This window comes from Trichechus manatus, unplaced genomic scaffold (assembly GCF_000243295.1).
Source record: "Trichechus manatus latirostris isolate Lorelei unplaced genomic scaffold, TriManLat1.0 scaffold00088, whole genome shotgun sequence".
Classification (NCBI taxonomy): domain Eukaryota; kingdom Metazoa; phylum Chordata; class Mammalia; order Sirenia; family Trichechidae; genus Trichechus; species Trichechus manatus.
The window spans coordinates 6,785,387-6,811,871 of record NW_004444024.1 but is presented as its reverse complement, the minus strand read 5'-3'; the positions used below and the strand labels follow the sequence as shown (position 1 = coordinate 6,811,871).

The 26,485-nt window shown below is 53.2% G+C and overlaps 2 protein-coding genes across 2 annotated transcripts in view; both read right to left on the bottom strand.

Moving 5' to 3' along the window:
- CAPN5 (calpain 5) overlaps positions 1-18,695 on the bottom strand; it is a 40,032-nt gene extending 21,337 nt beyond the window's left edge. Inside the window, exons 1-2 of the mRNA XM_023736490.1 lie at positions 18,509-18,695; positions 5,810-5,941 (exon numbers count right to left, since the gene is read on the bottom strand). Of these exons, the coding sequence (XP_023592258.1) occupies positions 5,810-5,941; positions 18,509-18,673 (297 nt within the window). The 5' untranslated portion in view covers positions 18,674-18,695. The remainder of the gene's footprint in view (positions 1-5,809; positions 5,942-18,508) is intronic.
- OMP (olfactory marker protein) lies at positions 34-525 on the bottom strand. Its single transcript, XM_004381990.1, has one exon. The coding sequence runs from the start codon at positions 523-525 to the stop codon at positions 34-36; it is 492 nt and encodes a 163-aa protein (XP_004382047.1).
- Positions 18,696-26,485: the final 7,790 nt, after the last annotated feature.

Sequence of the window (26,485 nt, the reverse complement as noted above, 5' to 3'; positions counted from 1 at the left end):
GGCGAGAGGAGGGGCAGCAGCAAGGAGCTACTCTCAGAGCTGGTTAAAAACCACCGAGGCCTTGAGGTTGGCGGGCTCGACACCCTCGCCAAAGGTGATGAGGAAGTACATGACCTTGCGGATCTTGGCCAGGTCCGACAGGCGCTCCCCAAACTCCAGGGCGTCGGCCTCATTGCAATGCATGGCATCCGAGTCCTCCTTGCGCCAGAAGATGGCGGCGGGGTCCAGCAGCTGGCGTGTCATGAGGTTGGTGAGGTCGGGTGTCCAGATCTGCGAGGTGCCTGTGATGGTGACCTTGCCCACCTTGTCTAGCACGACATTCCAGCGCTCAAACTGCAGCTTCTGCTGTTGGGTGAAGTCAAGGCGGTACACAGACTCGACTGGCTGCAGCAGCTTCTCGCCATCCCGGCGCTTCTCCCCACGCTGCTTCAGGCTCTCCACACGCAGCCTCATCTGCTTGGTCAGGAACTCCTCCAGGACCAGCGGCATCTCGAGCTGAGGCTTCTGTGGCTCGTCCTCTGCCATCGCCCCACTACTGCTGCCGCCGCCGCTGCCACCACCACTGCTGTCAAGGAGGCGAGTGGGCTGGGGCCTTTGGGCACCAAGGGAAGAGGCCACCAAAGAGGGGCCCCACCTACCCTCCCGCCCTCCCCTCCACCCTCACCTCTTTGCCACTCGTCCTTCCCAGCCCCACCCAGTCCTCCAAATGGGGTGTGTGAGGGGTGGGAGACCTGGACGCCAAGCTTCCCAGGAGTCCCAGATGCCTCCTCTCTCCTTGCCCAAGTGGTAAAGGAAGCACTGGAGGCAGGCAGGAGGGTGAAAGACTCCTAGGGGACTAGTTGCTGACGTCAATCGCTGTGGCAACAACAAGAGGGATGGGCTGGGAGCGGGCTTGTTTGTGAAGAAGGGAGCACTTCACAAGGGCAGTAAGAGGGGAGGGATTGGGGAGCACACTCTCAGTGGAGGTATGTAAGGAGAGGCTGGACGACCACCAGTCGTGGGTGTGGGGGAAAGGACAAGGACCAGAGTGGGCCCATCTCATCATCTGAGATCTGAAGTCGCCCAAGTCAAACCTGAGACTCCCTCACCCTCACCTCTCCATACCCAACTGCCAAGGCCTGCAGATTCTGCCTCCCAAATACTCCAAGAGCCACCCCCGCCCCCGCCACATTCCATCCCCACCACCAGGACCCTGGCCCAGCCACCATCATCCCTCACCTAGACCTGTGGTTCTCAAGCTTTAGTGAGCCTCACAATCACCCGCAGGACTTGTTAAAGATTGCCAGAGCCCACCTCAGAGTTTCTAACTCAGTAGGTCTGTGGCAGGCCAAGAACTTGCATTTCTAATAGCCTCCCAGGGGATGCTGATCCTGCTGCTCCAGGGTCTACACTTTCAGAACCACAGGCCTACATGACTCTTGCCTGCTGTCTCTGTCTCAGCCCTGCACCCACGTGGCCGACCCATGACCAGCTTTCTCTCCTACTAGAATCCCACCACTTACTCCACCTGTATTGATCCTCAGTCTCCCCCAGGAGGCTGGAAGCTGAGAAAGAAGCAGAAGCTGATAAACATCTGTATCCCCAGTTCCTGGGGGCAGAACCAGGAGCTCAGCTATTGCTTGTGGGCAAATGGAAGAGCTGGAGTATGTGAGTATAGTTGGGGGTGGGGGTGGAGGAGAGAAGCAGCTGCCATGGCATGCCACACACAGAAAAGAATGCAGAGACACAGGCCAAGGTGAATAACTGAAAACAATCTGAAGGGTCTAGTGGACCACAAGCACAGTCAATTGCTAAATATGGAGGCTATCTAAGTCAGTGGGATCTTGGGCTACCTGAAAAACAGAAGAATACTAAGACAGAGCACTTCATCCTGCCAAGACATCTTGAGCCCTGGGGTCAGTTCTGGGTGTCACCAGCAGCAATTCCCCAGGGGTATTCCAGAGAAGAGTAGACACAGAGATGTTAACACAGGTTGTGATGGGGGAAAAGTGGGGGTGCTTCTAACCCTAAATGGAAAAACACTAGGAGAAAATATAGGAAACCCTGAACACTGGTTGTTTCTGGGTAATGAAAAACCTTCAGTGATGTGGAATGTTTCTGTACTTTTTCAAGTTTTCTGTCCCCAGCACCTAGAGTGGTACTCATACTCAACTGATGTGCGGCGAATGGACATAAAGAGCATGAACTGTTTATGTAACGGGACTGGGTTGGGGATAGGAAACATTTTTGTTGTTGTTAGTTGCCATAGAGTTGATTCTGACTCATGGCGACCCCGTGTGTGCAGAGTAATGATCCATAGGGTTTTCAAGCTTTGTGACCTTTCAGAAGCAGATTGCCAGGCCTGTCTTCCAAGGCACCTCTGCATGGGTTCAAATCACCAATCTTTTGGCTTCTAGTTGAGCACTTAACCATTTGGACTACTCAGGAGCTGGAAACATTTTTAAAGGGAGCTAAATGATAGCCTGGCCCTGCCCCTGAATAGCTCTCTTAGTCCCCCACTACTGCCCACTACCCAGCACTTGCTCTCACAGACTGGGACTGGGGGTCACGTCCACACTCTCCTCTGTCCAGGGGCCTGACTGACTCCCCTTGGGCCCAGGTCCAGCCCAAAACCAAACCCATTGTTGTCAAGTCGATTCCAGCTCACGGAGACCCTAAAGAACAGAGTAGAACGGCCCCATAGGGTTTCCAAGGCTGTAATCTTACAGAAGCAGATTGCCACATCTTTCTCTCTCAGAGTGGCTGATGGGTTCAAACCGCCAATCTTTCAGTTAGCAGCCAAGCTCTTAACCACTGCACCATCAGGGCTCCTTGGGTCTAGCCTAGGGTAGGACAAACCATAGGCTTGGAGCAGCGATCAGGCCTGCCCCACGCCCCCCTGGACCAGGCCAGACCTGATGGTAAGGGTTCAACCCCACTGTCACATCCTGATTTCTGGTTCACAAAACCTGGTCAGATGAAGTCCACTGCCAGGGAACACACAGTCGAGTTGGGGAGACCATAATGCCCCACGAAGGATCCCATTAAAGGGGCAGCCCACTGCCAAGAGGTGTCTGGGAGAAGAGAGCAACAGGTGGGGGTACCCAGAGAAAGGGGCTGGAAGGGAAACTTAATACATGCAGAGAGCTGACAGATGTCAAGGGCTTGCCCTCTGCCTCCTCCTCTTCTCCCCTCACAATCCTGGGGGCTGCTGGAAAGGTCAGGTTTAAACTGAGGCCAAGAGAAGGAACATGACTTGCCCAAGGTCACATGACCAGCAAGGGACCCAGCCAGAATAAAACTCAGGTCTGGCCAGCTTCAAATCCTGTGCCCATGGGCCCCAGGCTGCCTTAAGGCTGGAGGTGGAGGAGTTGGCTTCCTGGAGGAGGGGGCATTTGTGTAGAAGGTGCAATGTACCTGCATCTGAGGCTCAGGGTCCCCAGAATGTGAGGCTGGGCAGGTGGGGGGAGCAGATCAGATTGGGTTCCTCCCCCAGGCTTCTATAGAGAAAACAGGGTGAGGCAGGGGAGGCCCTGCAGGGCAACAGGCCCACAATGTGACGGGTGACAACAAACAGGGCCTGGTCAGCAGGGACAGGAGGGGAAGGCAAGGCCCAGTAATGAGCTCCCCAGTGCCCAAGGCCTCCTTCCTGGACCCAGGAGCTATCACTACGGCAGCACCAGGAGGCAGGGTGCAATTAGCCCAAGAGCCTCCACCCCTACCCCACCCTCCTCGGGTACCTCACCCTCCCGGGTACCTAAGCCACCTGGCCCTGGCAGCCTCTAAGACCAACCAGGCCAGGTGCCCTGACACCTGCAGGAGGACCCTCCCGCCCAGAGATAAACACGAGGCTGGCCCAAGGTCCTACAGCATCAGAGATGGGCTCCTGCCTCCAAGTCCTGACCCTTTTCTCCACTAGCTAGAGCAGGGGCTACACCAGGGGCCACCGGGGGCCGCCAGGGGCCAGGCCCAGGGTGGTGGGGCACAGCAGGCTGAGGGTCTTGTCTACACACTACCAGAAGAGGACCAAGTGGGGTCAGGCTCTGGCCCCACTGAAGGCCCTGAGGAGGTCTGGGGCGGCAAGGCTGGGGTGTGAAGCTGCTGGTCAGTAGCTGGTCAGACAATTTGGGGAGGGGCTCCATTCCCAAAACTTTCCTGAGCCTTCTATATGCCAGGCTCCTGCTGGGCTCAGTGGGAAGATATAAGTTCAGTTAACTCTGCCCTTGGGGAGCTCACCTCAAGAGGGGAGGCCATAAGTAAACAGGCAATTATGGGGCAGGGTGGGAGGTGTGGGGACAGCCCAGGTCACAGGGAGGGTGCCATGGGCCACCTCCAGCCCCAGACTGAGCCCTGGCCTAGCTGGGGGTAGGGCTCAGAGGCAGGGGGACATTGTTCTGGGCTCGGAGAAGGGGTTGGAGACTGGGGACCAGCTCTACACCTAGAGAACAGCTGCAGGTCTGACCCTTTCAGGCCTTGGAGCCCCAAGTGTGAAATAATCCCACGTGGGACCGAGAACCTCCCGGGTCTGAGACCCCATGACTACCCACGTATATGCTGCAGCAGTGGCCTCTGCAGAGGCCCCAAGGCCAACAGCACCCTCTCTTCCTCTCCCCACAGGGCCATCAGGGCACAGGCCTGGAGTAGGGTCAGGGGCAGGCCCTGGAGTGGCTTCGAGAGGTCATATCCCTGTTCAGAAGACTGGAGAGCAGGGCACATAGCACAGTCCCAGCCTCAGTTGAGGGCACAGCTCCCTCTGATGGCTGAAGGATGCCTTGCAGCACAAGGCACAACTCACCCAGCTCGCGTAGGAATGTGCACTGCATTATATGACTATTAATTATTGCAACACCATTCACTGAGCACAACGCCGAACAAGGCATCTCGTTTCACCCTCACAACCCCGGGAAACGTAGCTACTCTGATTATCCTGATTTTCCAGATGAATATCCTCTGAAAGTCATATAGCTACCAAATGGTGAGGCTGGGGCTTGAACCCACATCTCTGAGACACAGACACCCAGTGCTCTTAAGCCCCCACCCTAGTCCCTTATTAGGGAGAGCAGGAAGGGTAGGGATGAGAAAGGGGCAATGACTTGTATTTGCCAGGATGGGAACCTGGGCCTGGCAATACCCCACCCAGATATCTCTCCACTGCAATCTCTGCTAATAATTCTCTAGAGAGTTCAGCCTTCACACCAGCCTCCCTGCCTCCCCAGGAGAGCAGGCTCTGAGTGTTGGATTTAAGAGTCGCAATGCCTAGTTCTATCACAAGAGGGCGAGGTGTCAGGCCAGAAGTCCATTTTTTCCAACCTAAATCATTCGGCCCTGGTCCAGAAACTCAGCAGCTTGGAACCATGAATCATGCAGTTGGGGGTCATCTGGATCACCTCCTCTGAACAACTGGGGAACATGAGGCCAGAGAAGGGCAGGAAAGTCACACAGCAGGTTACTGACAGGGGTCTCCTGAGCCTGTTAGTGGTGTCTCCACACTGAACAGGATTCTGGCAGCTTCCACATCTCTACCTATGTATCCACCATGTTGCTCCAGGAACTGTGGGCCCCTAACAGCAGTGAGGGGACAATCAGAATCACGTTGGGAGCTATACAGAGTTCCAGGACCTGGCCATGGAGATCCTGAGCTGCCACGTGAGGGGAAGGAGGTTCTGACAGTCAGCCAGTACCGGGGAGCCCCAACATCACCCCCACCCCATCCCTGGAACAAGCTTTTGTAAAAGTCTCACCTGCACATTCACCTGCCCCTCCACTACCTGGCAGTGAGGACCGCAGCAGAGTTCACATCCCCTAGCACTCTGCCCCACCCCAGCCTCACCTTTTGCCATAGCGATTCACGGGAGGCAAGCGAAGAGCAGGCCGCCACAAACCAGCAGTTGCCCACTTGGCCCTGGTGCAGGTCATGGGAGCTGATGCCATTCACGAAGAGGTGAGGGTCCTTGCAGATATCCTGCAGAGAGGGTGGGGGACAGCATGAGGAGCAGGGAGCAACAGACACCCACCCACAGCAGAAAGGAGACCTGCTCTCAGTGTGCAGATCCCCCCCCCGACCCCACGTGGCCAGTCTGCTCCCACCTGAATCCAGCTCCCCCAGGTCCTGCCTGGAATGCCCTCCTCCCCTTCCCTGACTGGAAAATTCCACTCTTCTGCCAAAGGCTGACGTAATATTGTAGAAGGATGTTAGGGCACTGGAACCTGGACCACCACCTTCCTGCTCTACTCTCGGGTCGTCTCTGACTAGCAGGGGTCCATTTCCATCACCTTCCAAGCACCAGCAGCTCTGCAGTGCCCACTCCCAGCCAGCCCCCAGGGTCCACAGTGATGATGGTATAGGGGTGGGGTACAGAGAGGAAACAAACACCAAAATTGTACGTGATGAGCAGGAAAGGCAGAGTGAGGCGGGTAGCGGATGTGCTGAGTCCCAACTCTAAGCCAGAGCCCGTCTGGGACATGTTCCTCGTGCTGTCTCATCTGACCCTCACCCCGCCTGTTTGTAGTTAGGTGCCATGGAGTCAATCCTGACACATAGCAACCCCATGTGGTCTCCCAGGCTGTAATCTTTACTGAAGCAGATCACCAGGTCTTTCTCCCTTTGAGCCACTGGGTGGGTTCAAACCACCAACCTTTCCATTAGCAGACAAGCACTTAACCGTCTGTGCCACTAGGGCTCCTTGCCTGAGGAGTACAGGGTTGTTATTCTATTTGACAGATGAAGAATGGAGGTTCAGAGAGGGGCAGTCACTTGACAAAGGCACACAGCAAGCAAATGCCCTGGCACTTTAGAAACGCTTTCTGATTTTTCCTTCAGGGGTGTGTACAGACTCCATGACTTCATGAAGGCAGAGCACTTGGCCCAGGGCCTGGCTCAGAGTGAGGGCTGGCTCCTACTGCCAAGCTCGTTAATAACACATGGCTACAACTCGCACTCTCTGGCCCGTCTTACAAGAAGCTGCCTCCCTCCCTCCTCCTGGCTGGGGAGGGATTCAGGCAGGACTGTGACAGAATGTCCTCCAGGAGGGGCACAGAAACAGAGGCTGGGGTCTGCCCAGGTCCTAATGTAAGTCTCAAACAGAGGAAAACACACCAGTCTTTGCATGTGTGGGTGTTTTTCTTGCATTGCTCCTCAGGATCCTGGGGCCTCCATCAGCACCTGGCAGCATGTCCACAATCAAGGGACTGATCCCTGAAGACACTTCCCTCCCCCTCACTCTGCCTCCAAAGTACCTCTAAGCTCCAGCACTCCTCCTCACTGCCCTATCCCCTCATCTCTTACTTGACCCACCTCCTCCCTGGAATCCTCCCAGACTATCTCCTCCCATGTAGTTATCTGACCTCTCCACAACCCACAGGCCAGATAACAACCCCTGCTCAAAACCACCCATCGCCCTCAAGAGAACATTGCCTTCAGGGCTTCATCTACCCTCAACCCTGCATTATTACCCATGCAGCCCCACAAGATACACATAGAATTGCTCCAACTCCAAAACTTCTGGCCCACTCTCAGGCCTCTGGCCTTCTGCCTAAGCTGGGCCCTCAGTGTTGATGCCTTTTCCCTTGAGACACAGGTCAAGGAGCCAAATACCATTTACAGGCACCTCTGAGCCAGCCCTCACCACGCTGAGGAAGTGATTGTCTGTGGGGCCCTCTTTACTGGACACCAGCCCCAAAGGCAGAGCCAGGATCTTCACAGCTAGCACAGGGGCTGGGACATGGTGGGCCCTCCATGAATGAATGAATGAATGAACAAATGAACGAATGGGGGACTGCAGAGGGGGCTCATATCTCCTGTCTCTTGAATCCAGTGTTTCTTCCACTTCAAGAGTCTCCCAGGACCTCAGCTGATGATCACACAGACCGTTCCAACCAGCCCCATCTTGGGCCCAAGACACTGGGGACTCTCGGTGCCCGTAAAAATCTGCTCAAACAGCAGCTCAGAGGGCACAGGAAACAGGCCAGGCCAGCGCACACCCACTGCAGCACCTTTCCCCTTAGTGTGAGAATGGACCCTCTGGCGCCTCCCCAGGCCCCAAAGCTCCTCGAGGAGCAGGAACTCCTGAGGCTGCGGCTGGGAGTCCTGCAACGGTGAGTGGAAGCTGGGGTGGAAAGGGAGTCATTTGCCCAGTGCTTCCAGGCCACACAGCACATAGAGTATCTAAAGCAAAGGAAGAAATGATGAAGTAAAGAAGTTGAACAGAAGATTTCAAAGGGTGGCTCAAGAAGCCAAAGTATTACAATGAAATGTGCAAAGGCCTGGAGTTAAAAAAAGAAAAGGGAAGAACACACTCGGCATTTTCAAAGCTGAAAGAACTGAAGAAAAAATTCAAGCCTCGAGTTGTAATACTGAAGGATTCTATGGGCAAAATATTGAACACAGAAAGCATCAAAAGAAGATGGAAGGAATACACAGAGTCACTGTACCAAAAAGAATTGGTTGATGTTCAACCATTTCAGGAGGTAGCATATGATCAAGAACCGATGGTACTAAAGTACAGAAAGAAGTCCATGTTGCACTGAAGATACTGACGAAAAACAAGGCTCCAGGAACCGATGGAATACCAACTGAGATGTTTCAACCAATGGATGCAGCGTTGGAGGTGCTCACTCGTCTATGCCAAGAAATTTGGAAGACAGCTATCTGGCTAACTGAGTGGAAGAGATCCATATTTTTGCCCATTCCAAAGAAAGGTGATCCAACAGTAAGCAGAAATTATCAAACAATATCAATAATATCACTGTCTTAGGCTGGGTTCTCTAGAGAAACAAAACCAGTAGGCATATAAACACATATATAGAGAGAGATTTATAATCAAGGAAATGATTCAAGTGGTTGCAGAGGCTGGAACGTCCCAAGTTCTTGGGTCAGGATAGAGGCTACTCCTGATTCATGTTGCCACAGGGGCTGGCAAACCCAACATTGGCAGGTCAGAGAGCAGGGTTCTCACTCACAGGCTACCAAGATTGATGAATCCCAAGACTGGCAGGCAAGACCACAGGTAAGCTGCTAGCTCAAGTGCAAAGAACCAGAGGTTAGAGGAACTCGAGCCAGCTGCAGGATCCAGCGTGAGCAAAAAGCCTCCGAGCCTTGCCAGAATGTCTGCTTATATTCGATGCAGGCCACATGCCCAAGGAAACTCCCATTCAGCTGATTGGCTACTCATAGCAGATCCCGTCATGGGAGTGGTCATATATCAAATCTCAACTTGGAAGTGATCACAACATTATACGACTGCCAAAACACTGAGAATCATGGCCCAGCCAAATTGACATACAACCTTAACCATCACAATTACAAGTAAAATTTTGCTCAAGATAATTCAAAAGTGGTCGCAGCAGTACATCAAGAGGGAAGTGCCAGAAATTCAAGTCGGATTCAGAAGAGGATGTGGAACAAGGGATATCATTGCTTACGTCAGATGGATCCTGGCTGAAAGCAGAGAATACTAGAAAGATGTTTACCTGTGTTTTATTGACTATGCAAAGGCATTCAGCTCTGTGGATCATAACAAATTATGGATAACATTGTGAAGAATGGGAATTCCAGAACACTTCATTGTGCTCATCAGGAACCCGTACTTAGACCAAGAGGCAGTCGTTCGAACAGAACAAGGGGCTACTGTGTGAGTTAAAGTCAGGAAAGGTGTGTGTCAGGGTTGTATCCTTTCACCATACTAACTCAGACTGTGTACTGAGTAAATAATCCAAGAAGCTGGACTATATGAAGAAGAATGCGGCATCAGGATTGGAGGAGGACTCATTAACAACCTGTGATATGCAGATGACACAACCTTACTTGCTGAAAATGAAGACGACTTGAAGCACATGTTGATGAAGATCAAAGAGTACAGCCTTCAGTATGGATTATACATCAACATAAGAAAACAAAAATCCTCACAAATGGACCAATAAGCAACATCATGATAAACGGAGAAAAAATTGAAGTTGTCGAGGATTTCATTTTACTTGGATTCACAATCAAAGCCCATGGAAGCAGCAATCAAGAAATCAAACGAGGTATTGCACTGGGCAAATGTGCTGCAAAAGACCTCTTTCAGCTGTTAACAAGCAAAGATGTCACTCTGATGACTAAGGTGTGCTGTCTGACCCAAGCCATGGTATTTTCAATCACCTCATATGCATGCAAAAGTTGGACAACGAATAAGGAAGACTGAAGAAGAATTGATGCATCTGAATTATGGTGTTGGTGAAGAAAATTGAATATACCACGGACTGCCAGAAAAACAAACAAGTCTGTCTTGGAAGAAGTACAGCCAGAGTGCTCCTTGGAAGCGAGGATGGCGAGACTACGTCTCACATACTTTGGACATGTTATCAGGAGGGACCAATCCCGGGAGAAGGACATTACGCTTGGTAAAGCGGAGGGTCAGTGAAAGAGAAAAAGGCCCTCAACGAGATGGACTGACACAGTGGCTGCAATGATGGGCTCAAGTATAGCAATGATTGTGGGGATGGCACAGGACCCGGCAGTGTTTCCTTCTGTTGTACACAGGGTCACTATGAGTAGGAACAGACTCCATAGCACATAATGCCAACAACAATATCTTGTCCCCAAGACCACATTCTCAGGAAACAGAGGCAGGAAGATAGGGTCTTGCCTCCCCTCCCAGCTGGCCTCCTTATCTTATCTCCCAGGCCCTGCTGCAGAAGCCTAGCCGAGCTCTCTGAGGCAGAGGCAGCTCAGACTTGACTTCTATTTCCCTGAGGCCCTAAAGGGCAGGCCCCTGAGGGGCCCCACTCTCTCAAGAGACACAGCCTTTGGTGACTGTCTGGCATCAACAGGGGCTGGGGCAGAGGTGGCCTCCACAGTGCCCTCCACTTCAGATCCTTCCAGCCAGGACCCTGTGATGGAGACACGGATGCCCCATTCCACAGAGGAGGAGGCCAAGGCCCATACCCAGGTCTGCCGGGTTCCCTGAACAGAGATCTCTGCTCCACTGAGCAACCACTGCTAGGACAGACCTGTGGGGCAGACCTGACCCTGGCTGGCCCCGTCACCCCAGAACACAGCTCTGGTCCTGGACACTTTTCCAGCCCTTGAGAGAGAGACCAGGCTCAGGAGTCAGGGGCCCCAGCTTGCAGGCCTCGTATTGACCTGACTTGCTGTGACAGAGAAGGGATCGCAGGGACCTAGGGGCAAATTGGCTAGCCTGGGAGGGAGCAGGGAGAGGAGAAGGTAGCCCGGGGACATGCTCCCAGCAGCCAGGAGAGGAACAGGTTTGCCTGGTCTAACCTAGAGAAACCACTCTCAAGGTCAGTGGCACCTGGGAGCTGCCCGAGAGTTCAGAGGCACCTTGGGGCACCTCAAATGCAACAATCCCAGAAGCAAATCTGGGCATCTACTGTGTGCGAGGCACTGAGGAAAACAATCCTAGGAGATGGGTACTATTAGCATTCCCAGGAATCCAAGGTACAGAGAGGCTAAGTAACTTGCCCAGAACCACACCGGAAGACGTGAACCGAAATTCAAACTCAAACTTCTAAGCCTCCGGGAGGGCTAGGGCTTATAGGTGACAATGCCACCCAGAGCCTAAATCTGAGACAGGTTGGAGGGTCTCACCACACAGCAATGAGATCAAGGGGTCAAGGGCAGCCCAGGCCCTCAGCCCCACCACCGGGACCCAGGCTTTCTTAAGAACAAGGTCTGTCCTTACACCTCCATCTAGTCATTCCTCCCATCCTTCCAGGGCATCAGCTGGATACGGGGAACAGAGTGAGTCAGGGAAGGTCCCTGTCCACAGGCAGGTCCCTCAGGAGGGGGAGTTGGACCCTGACCCTCTGTGTTAGCAGAGCGGTGACAGCAGGAGCCCAGCAAGAGATCAGAGGAGGCTGCCTGGAGGTGGTGATGCCAGCAGAGCAGGCCTGGAGAGGGCTGGTGGGCAGCGAGGCTGGGGGCGGGGATGGGGACTCAAAATGCCCCCAAGATGGGGTCCAGCCACAGCCTCGAGACCGGCGCTGCCTCTGACGTGACCCTCCTCTGGGCCCAGCAGCCTGTGTGCTCCGTCTGTCGCTGCCCACACTTGGGTTTGCCTCTGGGTCTCCCCCCAGAGCTTGCCGGTTCCCGGATGGGACAGACCTGACTATCCACCTCCAGCGTCAGGAACAGGGTGTGGCAGGTTCTTCTGGGGCTACAGACAGGGCTTCTGTGGAAAGTTAGGGTGAAGTGGCCAGCAGGATTGGCCTGGAATGATACCCGCTGTAAGCCTGAGGGGTAGCATGGGGACCACTCCTCTGGTCAACATACCTTGGAGCACTGCCCTCTGCACCTGCAGTCACTCCCTGGCCTCTCAGCCTCTCCTAGCCTGTTAGACCAGCTCCACCAGATGCAGGCCACAGCCCATAACCTGCCTCCTTCCTCCACACAACAAGAAACTCAGGTTTCCAGGCCATTGTACCAACAGGAATGTGGCAAGGCAGCGGAACCAGGGTGCCCAGGCATACCTGCAAGGACTCACTCCTCCTCCCCCACTCCCTGCATCTAGCCACCTTCACCCCAGTCACCTCCCTCCAGTCAGCAAGCACAATATCCCCATCTGACAGTTGGGGAAACTGAGGCCCAGGAAGGGTATGGGACCTCTGCCTGGCTCAGGAAAGAAAGGGCACAGTCCTCAGAAGTTATCTTCTGTGCCCTGCCCCCTCCACAACAGACTTGCCTCCCCCACCCCCTGCCCCTCATCTCCTCTCACAGCAATTCCCATCCTAAAGGCCACCTCCTCTGAGAAGCCTTCTCTGACCCACTGAACTCCATCTCTGAGCACAGGCCTGTGAGGGGATCAGTCCTGGGGAGGGCAGAGCCCAGACTGCTGTGTGTGCCCTCAGCTGCCACGCCTCAGGTGCAACTGCCTGTTTCTTAGCATTAAAAAAAACAAAATACCCAGTTGCCATTGAGTCAATTCTAACTCATGGCAGCCCCCCGAATGAGCTCCATAGGGTCTTCTTGGCTGTAATCTTTATGCAGGAGCCCTGGTGGTGCGGTGGTTAAAGCACTTGGCTGCTAACCAAAAGGTTGGTGGTTTGAACCCACCAGCCACTCTGCAGGAGAAAGATGTGGTAGTTTGCTTCCATACAGATTTACAGCCTTGGAAACCCTATGGGGCAGTTCTACTCTGTCCTGTCTGCTATGAGTCAGAATTGACTCAAAGGCACTGGGTTTTAGTTTGGGGTAATCTTTATGGAAGCAGATCACCAGGCCTTTCTTCTGCGGAACCACTGGCTGGGTTCGAACCACCAACCTCTCAGTTAGCAGCCAAGCGGAAACTATTTGTGCCACTCAGGGACCTTTTTTTTAGCATAAAGGGGTCTAATGTTCAGCAGAGAAGGGAAATGGGGCCTTCTCCAGGAGCTGGTTTGATGAGCATGAGCCCTAGGGGGTGCGGATGGGGTTGGTTCAAACAGGGCATCGGGACCACAAGGCTACCCTGGGAGAATTCTGAGACGTCCCCAAACTGACGTCTGTTAGTAGGACCCCTACTTGTTCCCTTCTGGGTTCCACCAAAGGACATCCAGGCTTATCTCCAAGGACAGGGAGTGGCAGAGTGCTGGATACAGGCAGAGAGATGGGCACTCTGCTCCTACAGGGATGAGAGGAGGCCCTTCCTTGCTAAGGTCCTGGGCCTAAGCGGGCCTGGTCATACTCTTGGGATTCCCCCTGAGCTCACCACCTCGTTAACCATCCTCTTCACCTCTTACATCCCTGACCAGGTCTGAGGGAGGGCCAGCAGATGTTTACTGAACTGGAAAGAACAAACAATGAACCTTGGCAGGAGGGAGAGGGCGTGGGCCTGTGGCTGGTGTCCTGGGGTGGGGACTGAGGAGCACAAGGAGTGGCTCACCTGCAGAGTCCATAAGAGATGGGATGTCGCAGTTCTGGGTCCCCAGCACAGGGCTGGCAAGGAGAAGGTGGATAGGAGAGGGGAACTAAATAAAGCTTGTCACCTGCCTCCCATGTATCTGATACCTCAAGTCATTTCGACCTCCAAAAACCATAATCTGCAAGAATTATTCCTCCCATTTACAGATGGGGAAACTGAGGTCCAGGGAGGGGAAGTGACTTGTTCATGCCAACCTCCAGTAAGGTAGGGTCAAGGCTATCTAGTTCAAAAACTAGCCTCCTTAGAAATAGAAATGTGTGGCTAATTGCTTCCATGAACAATGGCCTCCTTTGCTATGAGACCAGAAGAACTGGATGGTGCCTGACTAACTACCATTACTGAACATTTTGATCAAAGATTCTATAGAAGAATCCTGATCAAAGGGGGAAAATAGGAAACAGAAGTTAAAATTCTCATGACATCCAGACTTTCTGGAGCCACTGAGACTAGACAAACCCCTGAAATTATTGCCCTGAGATAATCTGTAAACCTTAGACCTTAAGCCAAAAATATCCCCTGAAGTCTTCTTCAAACCAAACCATAGTTTAACTTAATTAGTAAAGAATGTCTACCTTGAGCATTGTGCTCTTTTAAAGAACTATCTATATGGGATCAAACTGACAACTTGAAGGTTAGGTAAGAAGCTTAGGGGGCAGTGAGTTTATGTTAATGGGGGAGGAACAACTCAGAAAAGGAGGGTGAGAATGGTTGCACAACTCAAAGAATGTAATCAACATTACTGAATTGTACATGTAGAAATCGTTGAATTGGTGCATGTTTTGCTGTGTATATTTTTAACAACAACAAAAATAAATAAATTATTTTAAAAAATGAAAGAACAACAAAAACAAAAAACCAGCCTCCTTCTTTCATTTTGGGACAAAGACAGGGAGAGAGGCAGGGAGCTGCCAAGGAGATCATTCAGGAACATGGAAGCAGTGATAACGAGCAACTTAAAGATAGCGAGCTGGAGCGGGATGGAAGTGAAGAAGGGCCTCTCCAGGGCTTCAGAAAAAAGTTGGCTTTTTGCTCTCTCTAGCTGTGAACAATCAGGTCACAGGACCCAGAAAGTTGGACTCCATAGAAACACAGCTGCCTCAGGCCAAAGTTCCATCTCATTGGCCAAACAGATGGGAGTTAATGGTCAACCAGGCTGGGCTGGCCCCGCCCGCCTGAATCAAGATGGGCTTGATTTCCTGCACCACAAACCCTCATCCTGTGAGAGGAGCCTGGGGCCTGCCTGTTACACCAGCCCTGCCTCCAACCAGCAGGCTCTACGGCACACCCATGATTTTTTTAATCTCAGCAGTGATGTGGACCATCCATCACACCCCGTCCACTCAGTCTCACTCCTCATCTAACACCATTCAGCCCCTGTCTGGCCTTGAACTGCCTCCCAGCTGAGACTCAATCTCCCAACTGCTGTTATGTCAACACTAACCACACACTGTCACCTACTCTCACATCCAAGGCAGGGGCAGGTCTGTGCCACCTCTCCAGCCTCAGTGTCTAGAACAGGATGGGGTGCATAGCAGGTGCCCAGTGAGAAAGGCAGTGAAAGAGAATGGAGGTGTGGCAGGACTCCTGAACATGCTGGGAAAGGCCTCAGAGAGGGCAGGTGACTCATCCAGGGTCACACAGCAGGGGAACACCAGGCTGGCTAGCCTCCTTCCAGAGCTATGGATCTAAAACATCCCAGGTGATAGCTGGAGAGCAGTAGAGGGTCAGGACAGGGGCAGTGAGGGAGGGGGAGCCAGAGGAGGGCAGAGAGCTCAAGTGTCCCCCACCCTCCCCACACTCGAGACCTCACAAAGGCCCTTTTGAGGCTGGCCTCCTTCCCCACCCACTTGACAAAGGAGAAAGAGGAAGGCGTGGGAGGGGGGAACCCAAGAGGCACAAATCTTATGGCCAGGCCAGGAGGTGCCTGAGAGTTCCGGAAAAGCAAAGGAGAGAGTCAGAGATTCTAGTGTAGCTCATTAGGCTGAGGTCAAAGGCAGCACACCAAACCTGACTCATAGGAGAGAGTGAAACTGCCCCATAGGGTTTGCAAGGCTGTGATCTTTACAGCAGCAGAAGCCGACTGTCACATCTTTCTCCTGTGGAGCGGCTGGTCCTCATAAGGCTTAGGTTAGCGGCCAAGTGCTTGACCACTATGTCACCACGGCTCTTTCAAAGGTACCAGACAGGGTCCTGGGCTGGAAAGCAGGACTCCTAGGTCCCAGCCTAGCTCTGCTACCAGCTCACTAGACGACTGAGGACACGTGCCTTCTCCTCTCGGCCTCAGTTTCTCTGCCTTTCAAGAGTTTCAGCCTATTTGATGAAGAGGAAGACAGTACACAATACTGGGGAAGTCAGCACAGCTTGACCAGGGCAAAGTCATAGAAGCTTCACAGACAACATCCAAAAGCCCTGAGAGACCAAGCTACTGGGCTGAGGGCTAGGGACCATGGTCTCAGAGGACATCAAGCTCAATTGGCATAACATAGGTTATAAAGAAAATGTTCTACATCTGACTGTGGTGAGTAGCATCTGGGGTCTTAAAGGCCTCCGAGCAGCCATCTAAGATACATCTACTGGTCTCATCCCAGCTGGAGCAAAGGAGAATGAAGAACACTAAAGACATTAGGGAAAGATTAGTCCAAAGGACTAGTGGATCACAATTACTACAACCTCTGCCAGACTGAGCCCTGAACCACTAGATGGTGCCTGGTTACCACCAACAACTGCTCTGGCCGGGATCACAATAGAGGGTTCTGGGAGAAAAATGTAAAACAAAATTCAAATCTACAAAATAAAAGACCAGGCTTGCTGGTCTGACAGAGACTGGAGAAACCCTGAGAGTATGACCCCCAGACACCCTTTTAACTCAGTACTGAAGTCACTCCTGAGGTTCACCCTTCAGCCAAAGATTAGATAGGTCAATAGGGTCAACAATAATACATGTGAGGAAAGTGCTTCCTAGTTCAATTCACGTATAGGAGACTAATGGGCACACCAGCGCAAAAGCAAAGAAGAAACGGCAGGAAGGGATAGGAAAACTGGAAGAACGAAAATAAGAGAACCCAGGGTGGAGAAGGGGAGAGTGTTGACACATTGTGGGGTTGGCAACCAATGTCACAAAACAATTTGTGTATTAACTGTTTAATGAGAAACTAATTTGCTCTGTAAACTTCCACCTACAGTACACACACATGCGCACGCACGCACGCACGCACGCACGCACGCACACACACACACACGAGTCCCACCCTAAGAAAATACATGGGATTTTCAAGTTTGAAGGGACTTGAAATCACAGCCTGGAAGAAAAGTAGAAAACTCAGTTCCATTCTCCCCAAAAGTTCAGGGGGCCAGAGGGAACTCTGTAAATGCACATGGGGACTCTGCTGAAAGCCTGGCCCCCAGTGACTCCTCTGCCCTCAGAGCAAAGGTAGCGCACCTTGGCCTGCACATCTGGCCCTGCAGCCAGGCCAGTGGGCTTCCTCCTCCCCCATCCCTCCTTTCCACAGGGGCCTCATGCTCCAGGGGCCATCACCTCCCAAACACGCCTGAGGGCTTCACACCTGGTGTCCCTATCACACAGCCCTTCCAGGTAAATGCCTCCCCTTCCTTCAATTCTGGGAAGCCGTCTCTGATTACTAGGCAGCAGAAGTCACAGTCCCCTGTATTGTAGTCCCTCCTGTGTGACCAACTTCCACAGTCAACAACATGACCACGGAGAATGTGGTAAGGGGCCTGGGCGGTGATTTTCAGCAGCCTCCCCTTCACCCAGCCCCTCAGGCACCCACTCTGCAGGGTCAAGTAGGTACAAGTAGTGGGACTCCCTCCTTTTCCCACCCTCACACTCAGGAGTTGTGGATAAAAGGAATAAAATTATGCCATAAGGCCAAACATTTCTGTTAAATGCACTTCCAACTCAGCACCCAAGGTGGGGTCGGTGGGGGGTGCAGGGAGGGTGGTGACCAGAGAAAAATGCTGCAAAATCATGATCGTCCTAAATATGAATAGTGAGAGCTCCCTGGACTGGGGGCCAGGCTCAGGGCCAGGTCGCTCATGCATTCCTCTGTGTCCTCACCACAACCCTATGAGCTAGGTCCCGCTATTTTATACAAGTCTCCGTCTGATTATTATCACAGATTAATCAGAATAATAAATACTTATAATTTATACAGCCAGTGACAGTTTCAAAATCATTGTGAAAATAATCAGGAAGGTAAATTCCTTCCACGTAAATGTCATGCTACATTCTACCAAAAAAATAAGAGTCACATCCACATCTCATTTTGATCCCAAAAGCAAACCTGGGAAGAAGGGTAGCAGAGAAGAGGTTTCTGCCCCGTGTTCCCTGGGAAGAAGTACAGGTCCACAGAGGCGTGAAGGTCAAGGTCCTAGCTAGGCAGTGGTGGGTCAGAGATTAGCATCTATTGTCCCAGCTCCCCACCCAGATCAAATTCCCCAGCAACAGGGCCAAGCATTGGCCCCTCCCCTCTCAGGGCAGCCACCAACCTCACAGACTTGTGGCCTGGGGACGACTCCTCCCAACCACCCTGCTGCCCCCAGACTCAGCCCATGGCTCTGGACCTGCCCCACCCACCCTACTCATCCAGCTCTGGTTGGCGCCAGACACTGACCTTGGGCCTCTTCCACCTGACATTGGGCCCTGGGGCATCCTGATAGTAGAGGGAGTCATCAGTGGCCGGGAAGAGGGGGTCCTCGAAGAGCACCTTCCTGCGCAGACAGGCCCGCTTCAGGGCTAAGTAGTTCTGGTCCTCATAAGGCTTCACACTCGAGAACATGGTGGCCACTGTCCTGGGGAGGGGAGGCCAAGACAAGGCAGCGGAGGGCCGACTGGGCACGTGGGCAGCTCCTGGGGTCCCTGGGAAGGCAAGAAGGCAAGAGGATCGTCACTTATGGAGTACCTGGCGTCCCTGCTTCGTATGGACACCAAGTTAGTGATTCCTCCTGTACCCCTCCCGGCAGCCCTGTAAAGTGGGCATTGTCACCCCATTGCACAGGCAAGAAAGTGGGGCTCAGAGAAGAGGAGAGACCTGCCCAAGGGCACACAGCTGGTACATGGCAGAGCATGGAGAGGACCTAATTGGCCTGAATCCACAGCCTGAATTGTCTCCAGTTTCCGGTGCTCAGAGCTGATCTCAGACTGCAGGCCAAGAGCTCAACAGTGCGCAGAGCTGGCCCAAGCAGCACCCACCTCCCTCCCTTCCTCTCTTTGTTTCACCAGCCTTCCCTAGCCCTCCCCCGACTGAAGCAGACCAGCAGCTGACCCCAGCAGTGCACTGGCTGGTGACACACCACCAGGAGGGCAGCAGCATCTCCAGGGTCCCTCCAGACACTCACCCCTCATCTAGAGGGCACATTTCTGCTCTGGTGGACACCTTGACTGGGTACCCTCCAGCCATCATATTCATTCATTCTTTATTGGCCCTCCCTCCAGCACTCTGCCTCTTTCACCGCACCTCTGGAGTAATCGTCCCCAGTTCTGTAGAGAGCACACTCATCACTTCTTAATCCTAGTGACCTAACTCTCCAAGAGCCCCATGTGACCTCCCACTCCAAATTCAGACTCTCTCCCACAACAGCCTCCCAGACCTCAGCAGCATTTCACACTCCTGAACCAGTCTTCTTGAAACTGTCCCCCTGGCTTCAGAGACGTCTGTCACTAGTGCTGGCACCCTCCCTCATCTCTGATCTCCCCTTCCTGTCTGGGGCCACCCCATGGCCGCACCAAGCTCAGTGGTCTTTTCTGTGGGGTGGTTTCCATGATGCCCCTTTCCACCAATGACCCCCGTGTCGAGCCTGGACCTCTCCTCTGGGTCCCAGATCAGCCCTGGTTGAACCATGGCCCTCACAGTCAGCAATCTAAAACTGAACTCCTCATCGACCCCTAGACCTCCCTGATTTCCCATCCCGGGAACAGAAGGTAAGCACCAACACTGGGCCAGAGGCCCCCAAGTGCAGGCTTCTCTTGCTCTGTTCCTGTGGCACATGCAGCCCCAGTACAGAGCCTGAGGCAGAAGATCGTCAGAAATGCCAGCATCCTTCCTCCAGCCCCCAGTCCAGGTGGGTCTAGCCCAGTATCTGAACCTTGCAGACATGAGCTGAGCAAACACAAGGGACACAGACTGGACAGACGTGGCCAGGGAAGGTCTCCAGGGTGTGGGGGCTGCCAGCAGGACCGACATGACATATCAGGCACCCAGACAAATAGGCCAGACAGCCAAGCACCTAAACGGTAGCCTCATCTATGCCATCATATCCCAGACTCCACCTGAGCTGCTGCTGAGCTCCACACACCTGCAGATGTACTCTTCCTGGTGACTAATAAGCACTGCCCAGGGCACTGGAGACAGTCACAGCAATGCCACACACCCACTGCCACACCCCCACAGAGGGAAGGCCACAGTTTCCCAGCCCAGCCCTGACGGAAACCAAGGCAAGGTAGGCTGGGAGCAACACAGACAAGGTACCAATCCCAGCTGCACCACTCACTTCCTGGGTGACCCTGAATAAGTCACTCAACCTCTCTGAGCCCCCATTCTCACCTCTACGATGCGAAAAAGGTCGCTTCAATAACTGGAAGATGCCATTATGACTGACCAAACGCTGAGCAGACTGTTTAGCAGTGCTCCTTTCGGGACAGGTAACAAGAAAACAAGCTGCCAAGCCACCTCTCATTCCGTGAGACAGAGAAACCAGCATTTCTCTGGCATCAACCACAAGCAAACCACTTCACTAGGGGTTTGTGCATGTTACTTGCAAACAGGACTGGGAAGGCTTTACCATTGTTGCCATTTTTCAGAAAAGAGAACTGAAGCTCAGCAAGGTGAGGCAGCTTGCCCATGCCCAGTGGCAGAGTCTGGACTCGGACCCAGACCCTCCGACTTTGGTGCTTCTACCTTGGCCTCCCAACCCCGCAGCCCAGGAAAAACGACTGAGCTCACTGCACACACACCCTGGCTGAGCTGGGCCTCACAGGAAGGGAAAGATGAGGCAACTCTACAGAGAAGGGGGAAACAGGAAGGGGAGGAAGTGAGGATGGGCAGAGAGTGTGGGACATGGAGGGTCGGTTGGGACACAGGGAGGCCCGGATGGTGCCTGCCTGCCAAGGGGGCTTGAGAGCTGGTTTGTCCTCTGCTCCGGACCCACAGCCACTTCCTCTTCTGCCCCCCATCCATACAGGGCTCCTGTAACTGCTGCACAACCTCAGGCCAATCACTTAGCCCCTCTGACTGCCCTTCTGCCCAGGGAGGCCAATAACCCTGACCGTTTCCCCCCTGCTCCAGCCTGGGAGCCTGGGAAAAGAGAAGCGGGGAGACTGGAGAGCAGGCCCTGGGCTTGGGCAGACAGCCACCATGATGGTCATTAGCACCACAGGTTTCCAGCAGTGCAGGAAGCAACTTAGCTGCAAGAATTAGATCCAAGAAGCTGAAAACAGCAGATGAAAAATCAGCTCTTGCAATTCCAGTGTTTCAGAGTACAGAAGGCCCAGAGAGTGAAAGTGAGCTGGCTGAGGTCACACAGCCGGGCTGGTGGATAATGAAGGTTATGTCTGCTCTCCAGGCCATGAAGCAGCCAGGATGCTGGGAGGGCTTGCCTGCGGTGAGGATGGAGGGAGGTGGGGGCTGAGATGGGAAAGCTCAGCTGGGCCAGGGCCCAGGAGAACTTGGGCCAGGCCGGGCTGGCTGCGGGTCTGACCCAGTTTAGCTATCTCTCCAGCCTCACTCCTGCCAGCCAGGCTGACCCTGGCCTACTTATGTCAGGCTCTGAGGCTCCAGGCCTTTGCACAGGCTGTACCTCAGGCTTAGACTGCTCTCCTGCACCCTCCATCTGCCAAGTTGACCTCCTACTCCATCTACCAGGTCAACATTTCCATGAGGTCATGGAGTCACCAGCCTCTCTCTCAGCCTTGCTGTCTCCTGTGGCTCCACATTGAAGGCCACCGATAAACCAGGAGTCAGGAAAGCTGGCCTTTACACCTCGGGCATCCTTTCCTGAGCCTGAGGGCAACACTTGCCTAACACTTGCAGACTTCCAGTCTCCAAAACATTTTTTTACACTGTGTGTGGCCGGGCACAAACTCCAGGAGGTCTCAGGGCAGTCTGAGCTTCCCAGTGGCTCTTTCAGCCTACCCTCTTCCCTTTGGTCCCTGCCCAGTTCCAATGGCAGGTCAGTCAGAACTGATTTTGAGTCTGTACCACCTAGCCTCTGTGTGCCCATGGACAAGTATTCTTTGTTTGTTTGTCTTTAATGGTTGTAAAGATACATATAACATAACATTTGCTGATTCATTTTTCACATGTACAATTTAGTGATATCAACTACATTAATCACGCTGTGCAATCATCACCAATAATAATTACATGGGTAGATCTTTAATCCCTCTGAGCTGCCATCACTCAGCCCTACTTGGAACTAGTCTCTATGGTGGCAAAGGTTAGGAACAAAGTGGCATCTGCCTCTCAGCCCTGCCCTAGGGGAGCTCATCTGTCCTTGCCTTGGAAATGGTATGCGCCCTCCTTCTGGAGCCCAGGAGGCTATGGCCAAGTATGTTGCTCCCAGACCTGCTGAGTGGTGGGGAGCAGTCCAGCTGCATATGGCAGAAAAGGGCTCATCTCCCAGCAAGCCACACTGCTCCAGCTGAAGAGGAAGGGGGGCTGACACCAGTGAGACGTCCCTGGACAGTTACAACCACCAAAGCCGTGAGAGAAGCAGAAGGGAAAGTTTTAGACCCATTTTGCAGATGAGAAGATCAAGGAATTTGTCCAAAGTCCATAGCCTTGTTAGCTGGATCCTATGTCTCCAGACTCTATATCACACCAGGGAGGGCTTCCCAAATCGCAGGCCTGGGGTAATACTGTGACAATTTTAGAGGAACTCTGGTGTGGCAAAAAAGAAGTCAGAAAGTCATTCCCCTTCCAAATCTCCTTCAAGGAGGTCTGGTTTGGCCCAGCCTGTCTTTAACACCTCTTAGCCCTTGCCATCTCCAATTTAACAAAGGAAGAGCAGGCCTCTGGCTCAGAGGCTTCTGCGAGCAATGGCATCAGTCTCGAACTGAATGCCTTTTCTTGTTTTGACTTTATTTTGAAGGTTCTTTCAGTTACCTTGTATTTATGAAGAGTGACACTGACTTTCCACTTACACAGTTCCTTTTTAGAAATATCAGGGGGAAAGGAAGTTTATTTAAAGAAAAGTATTGTTACCAGTGGTGTAGGTGGGCACCCCAGCTTCACACCAAGCCCTGAGGGCAATGTTCTGCCGCAGAAGGGGCCCAGGGGGCAGGGTTCCAGAGCCGTGCAGTAGGCAGGTCACCTCAGTAAGCCTTGGGGACCTCCTCTATAAGGTAGTGTCATGGTGCCAGCATCTGCCTTGGGGCAATTATAACAACCAGAAGCTGCAGCTGAGCCCAAGTCCAGCAACAAAAGGGGCTCAAAGCCAGCACACAAAGGGCTAAGAACAAAGAGCATCTTGAGGAATAGACCTGGAGGACTTACATTATCAGTTAATAAGAACTGGTGGTGCAGTGGTTAAGTGCTTGACTGCTAACCAAAAGGCTGGCAAACACACCCCGCGGCTGTGCGGGAGAAAAGACCTGGCGATCTGCTCCCATAAAGGTTACCGTCATAAAAATTCCATGGGAGACTTCTACTCTGTCACACGGGACCACTATGAGTCAAAATCGACTCAATGGCCTGGCACCTAATGACAACAATATCATAAAGTTCTAGCAATTGAGACAGTGTGGTACTGGGGCAGGGACAGGCAAACAGATCAATGGAACAGAATAGGAAGTTCAGGAAGAGGCTACAAGTATAGCCACACCTGATTCACGAGAGGTGACACCACTGTGCACCTCTGCAGCATAGGGAAGGTTGTGTAGCCTGAAGGGCTCTGGTGTGTGACTGGAGTGGAGGCAGATTCTAGAGCTGTGTAGGATGGAGACTCAACTCTACTTGGCAGTCAGCTGGTTGTGAGGGTGAAAGGGAGGATGGAGGAATGCCTCTTGGGGGTCCTCTTCTGTGTCCCAGTCCCCACACCCCATAGTGGGTACCCAGCATGCAGCACAGGCCTGACAGAGTAGGTACTGTCTTGTGCCAGTTAAGGGGCCAATGATGCTCCTACCCCATAACCTGGCAGTCATAGCCCCTCCCTCACCCTCCCACTGGTCCCCACTCCAGGCAACAGAGCCCCCCTCAGCATATGATCAGAGAGGGGCTGAACAGCTGTGTCTTCATAATTCAGGGACACAGTCAACTCCAACTTGTACATCTTTGCCAGCATCTATTCTGGCCTGGTCCTGAGCTGATAAGGAGGGGCTGGCCCCCAGCGGCAGTCCCAAGTGAGGACGGGTCTGGGGTGACAGGCACAGATGGAGAACTAAGCCAGATACAATGGTCAGCGTTCCCAGGATTAAGGCAGGCCATAGGTGAGGGTGATAGGGGTGGGAGATAGGCAGTGGCTGAAGGCTTCTTCAAGATGGAACGTAAGCATGGCTTGAAGGCTAGGCCAGGATCACCAGGGCAGAATGCACTTCAGGGGGAGGGGAGAGCCTGGGACAAAGCGCAGCAGTGGGGGAGCACCGAGTAACAGATGGAGGCCAGGCTGGAACTGGCAGAACCAGCTCTGCAGGCCAGGGATGCCAGGCTGAGGGGCTTTAACCTCATACTGAAGGCACATAGGAGCCAGGGAAAGGGTAGGGGCCAGGCTCAGGGTCAGATGCTGAGGAAAGAGGCTGATGCAGGGTCCCTAAGGAATGCCCTGGCCTAAGTCAGGACAGGGAAGGCCAGATGCTAAGGAATGGGGCCTGGAAAGGGCAACTGATTGGCTACTCACGTGTTTTTGTTAATGTGTTTATTCCCTTTTCTCCCATGCCCCACTGCCATTCTCCTCCTACCCCATAAGCCGCCATTTTAATAACATGCTTAGCGTGTGCCCATTAAGGTCTGTGGTGTGGGTGTACTGTGACCTCCCAAGACTCTCTCTCTCCTGTGTACCATGTACTGGGATAGAAGGTAGGATTGGGGAGGGAGGTGGGGAGGGAAAGCTGGGCTTAGGCTGGAGCTGGGCCACGGTTACACCACAGGATGCTGGAGAGGCCTGGCCACTCCGGGCTCCCAGATCCCAGGCCACCCCAGGCTCCTGGGTCACTGCAGGCGCCTAGGTCCTGGGCTCTGACACCAGAGTCAAAGCTACTAGGCCCAGTGAGTCACTCCAGACGATGTCAGGCAAGTTGGCACTGGGGCTAGGAAATCCTGTCTTTCTTCTCCCCTCCCTTATCATTTCTGTCTGTGTCCAATCCATTCTCTACTCAGCTGAAGTGATCTTTCTAACACATAAATCTGACCAAGTCACTCCCCTGCTAGGAGACTCGGAGGGCCTGGAGGGCAGCGCCAGGCACGATTGGGGGGCAGGGTCCCTAGCGGGTCCTGGGGCAACAGTGGCCCTGGAGCTGGGATGTCCTGGCAGTGTATGTGAGGGAAGAACCAGCCTTTGAGTCTGGCTCACCGTATGGCTTTGACTGAGTCATGAGGCCACTGACCCCCACAGCTGTTCCTCATTTGGGAACTGGATCCTGCCACAGGGTGTTGTGAGGAGGGAGCTGGGAGCTCTCAGTAAGCAGGGCGTAAATAGTAGCGGAAACTCCAGAAGGGCTGTTCTAGCTCATGGGTTCCTGCAGGCCTTGGGCAGGGGCAGGAAGAAGCTGAGAACTTGGCTGCACTGCTGAAGGCAGGAGGCTTCCTGATTGGGTGACTAATTTGTCCTGGTTTTAGCACTAAAAGTCCAGTGTTTAGCCAGGGCAGTTGGTCACCCTCCCTCAGGTCTCCCAGCCCAGCACCACATCTTGCAGAGAAGGTGCCGAGAGAAGGGCAGATGCAGCTGAGCCCCTAGCGCAGGATGTTCTCCCTCCCACCAGGGCGGGAATAGGGGTAGGGGATGTGGGACCTGGAGCTTCAGGTCACAGGTGCTCATTCACTCCCCCCCAGGGGAAACAACCTGATAAAATGAGACCTGATAGGTCACTGACACCACCTCTGCCCCACTGTGCTGTGTGACTCCCAGCAAGCCCCTGCCCTCTCTGGCCTGACGGTTCTCGCTGTTAAATGGTAGGAAAGGGAATGATTTATTGCTATTTTCCAATCTGGTCAGTTTGACACCATGGGCAGTCTGTGCCCCTGGCACCACCTGTCTCCAGGACTCAAGGCTTGAAACCCAGTGAGATGGTGCCCATTTCTCAGACTGGGAAACTGAGGCTTGATTCTTAGGTCGAGCTCCTGCACAACCTCAGAAATGAGCTCTACTATTCTGACTACACAGATAGAGTACAGAGGCTCAGAGAGGGGAGATGGCCCAGCACCCCCCTCACTCAAGCAAATACAGAGAAAACTGGCCCGTGACCCACTCAGTAACCTCCAACCTTTACCCACACCTGTTCTGTGCCTGGCCAGGGAAAGTAAGGACTCACACAGGGTTCTGCCTTAGAGGTCAGCCTGGTGGAGGAGAGAGATAGAGACCCCAATATAGAGATATCTGCTCTAAAAGGGAATAATTCATTTAGATGAGGAAAGGAGGATTGCCTGGAGGAGGTGGCATCT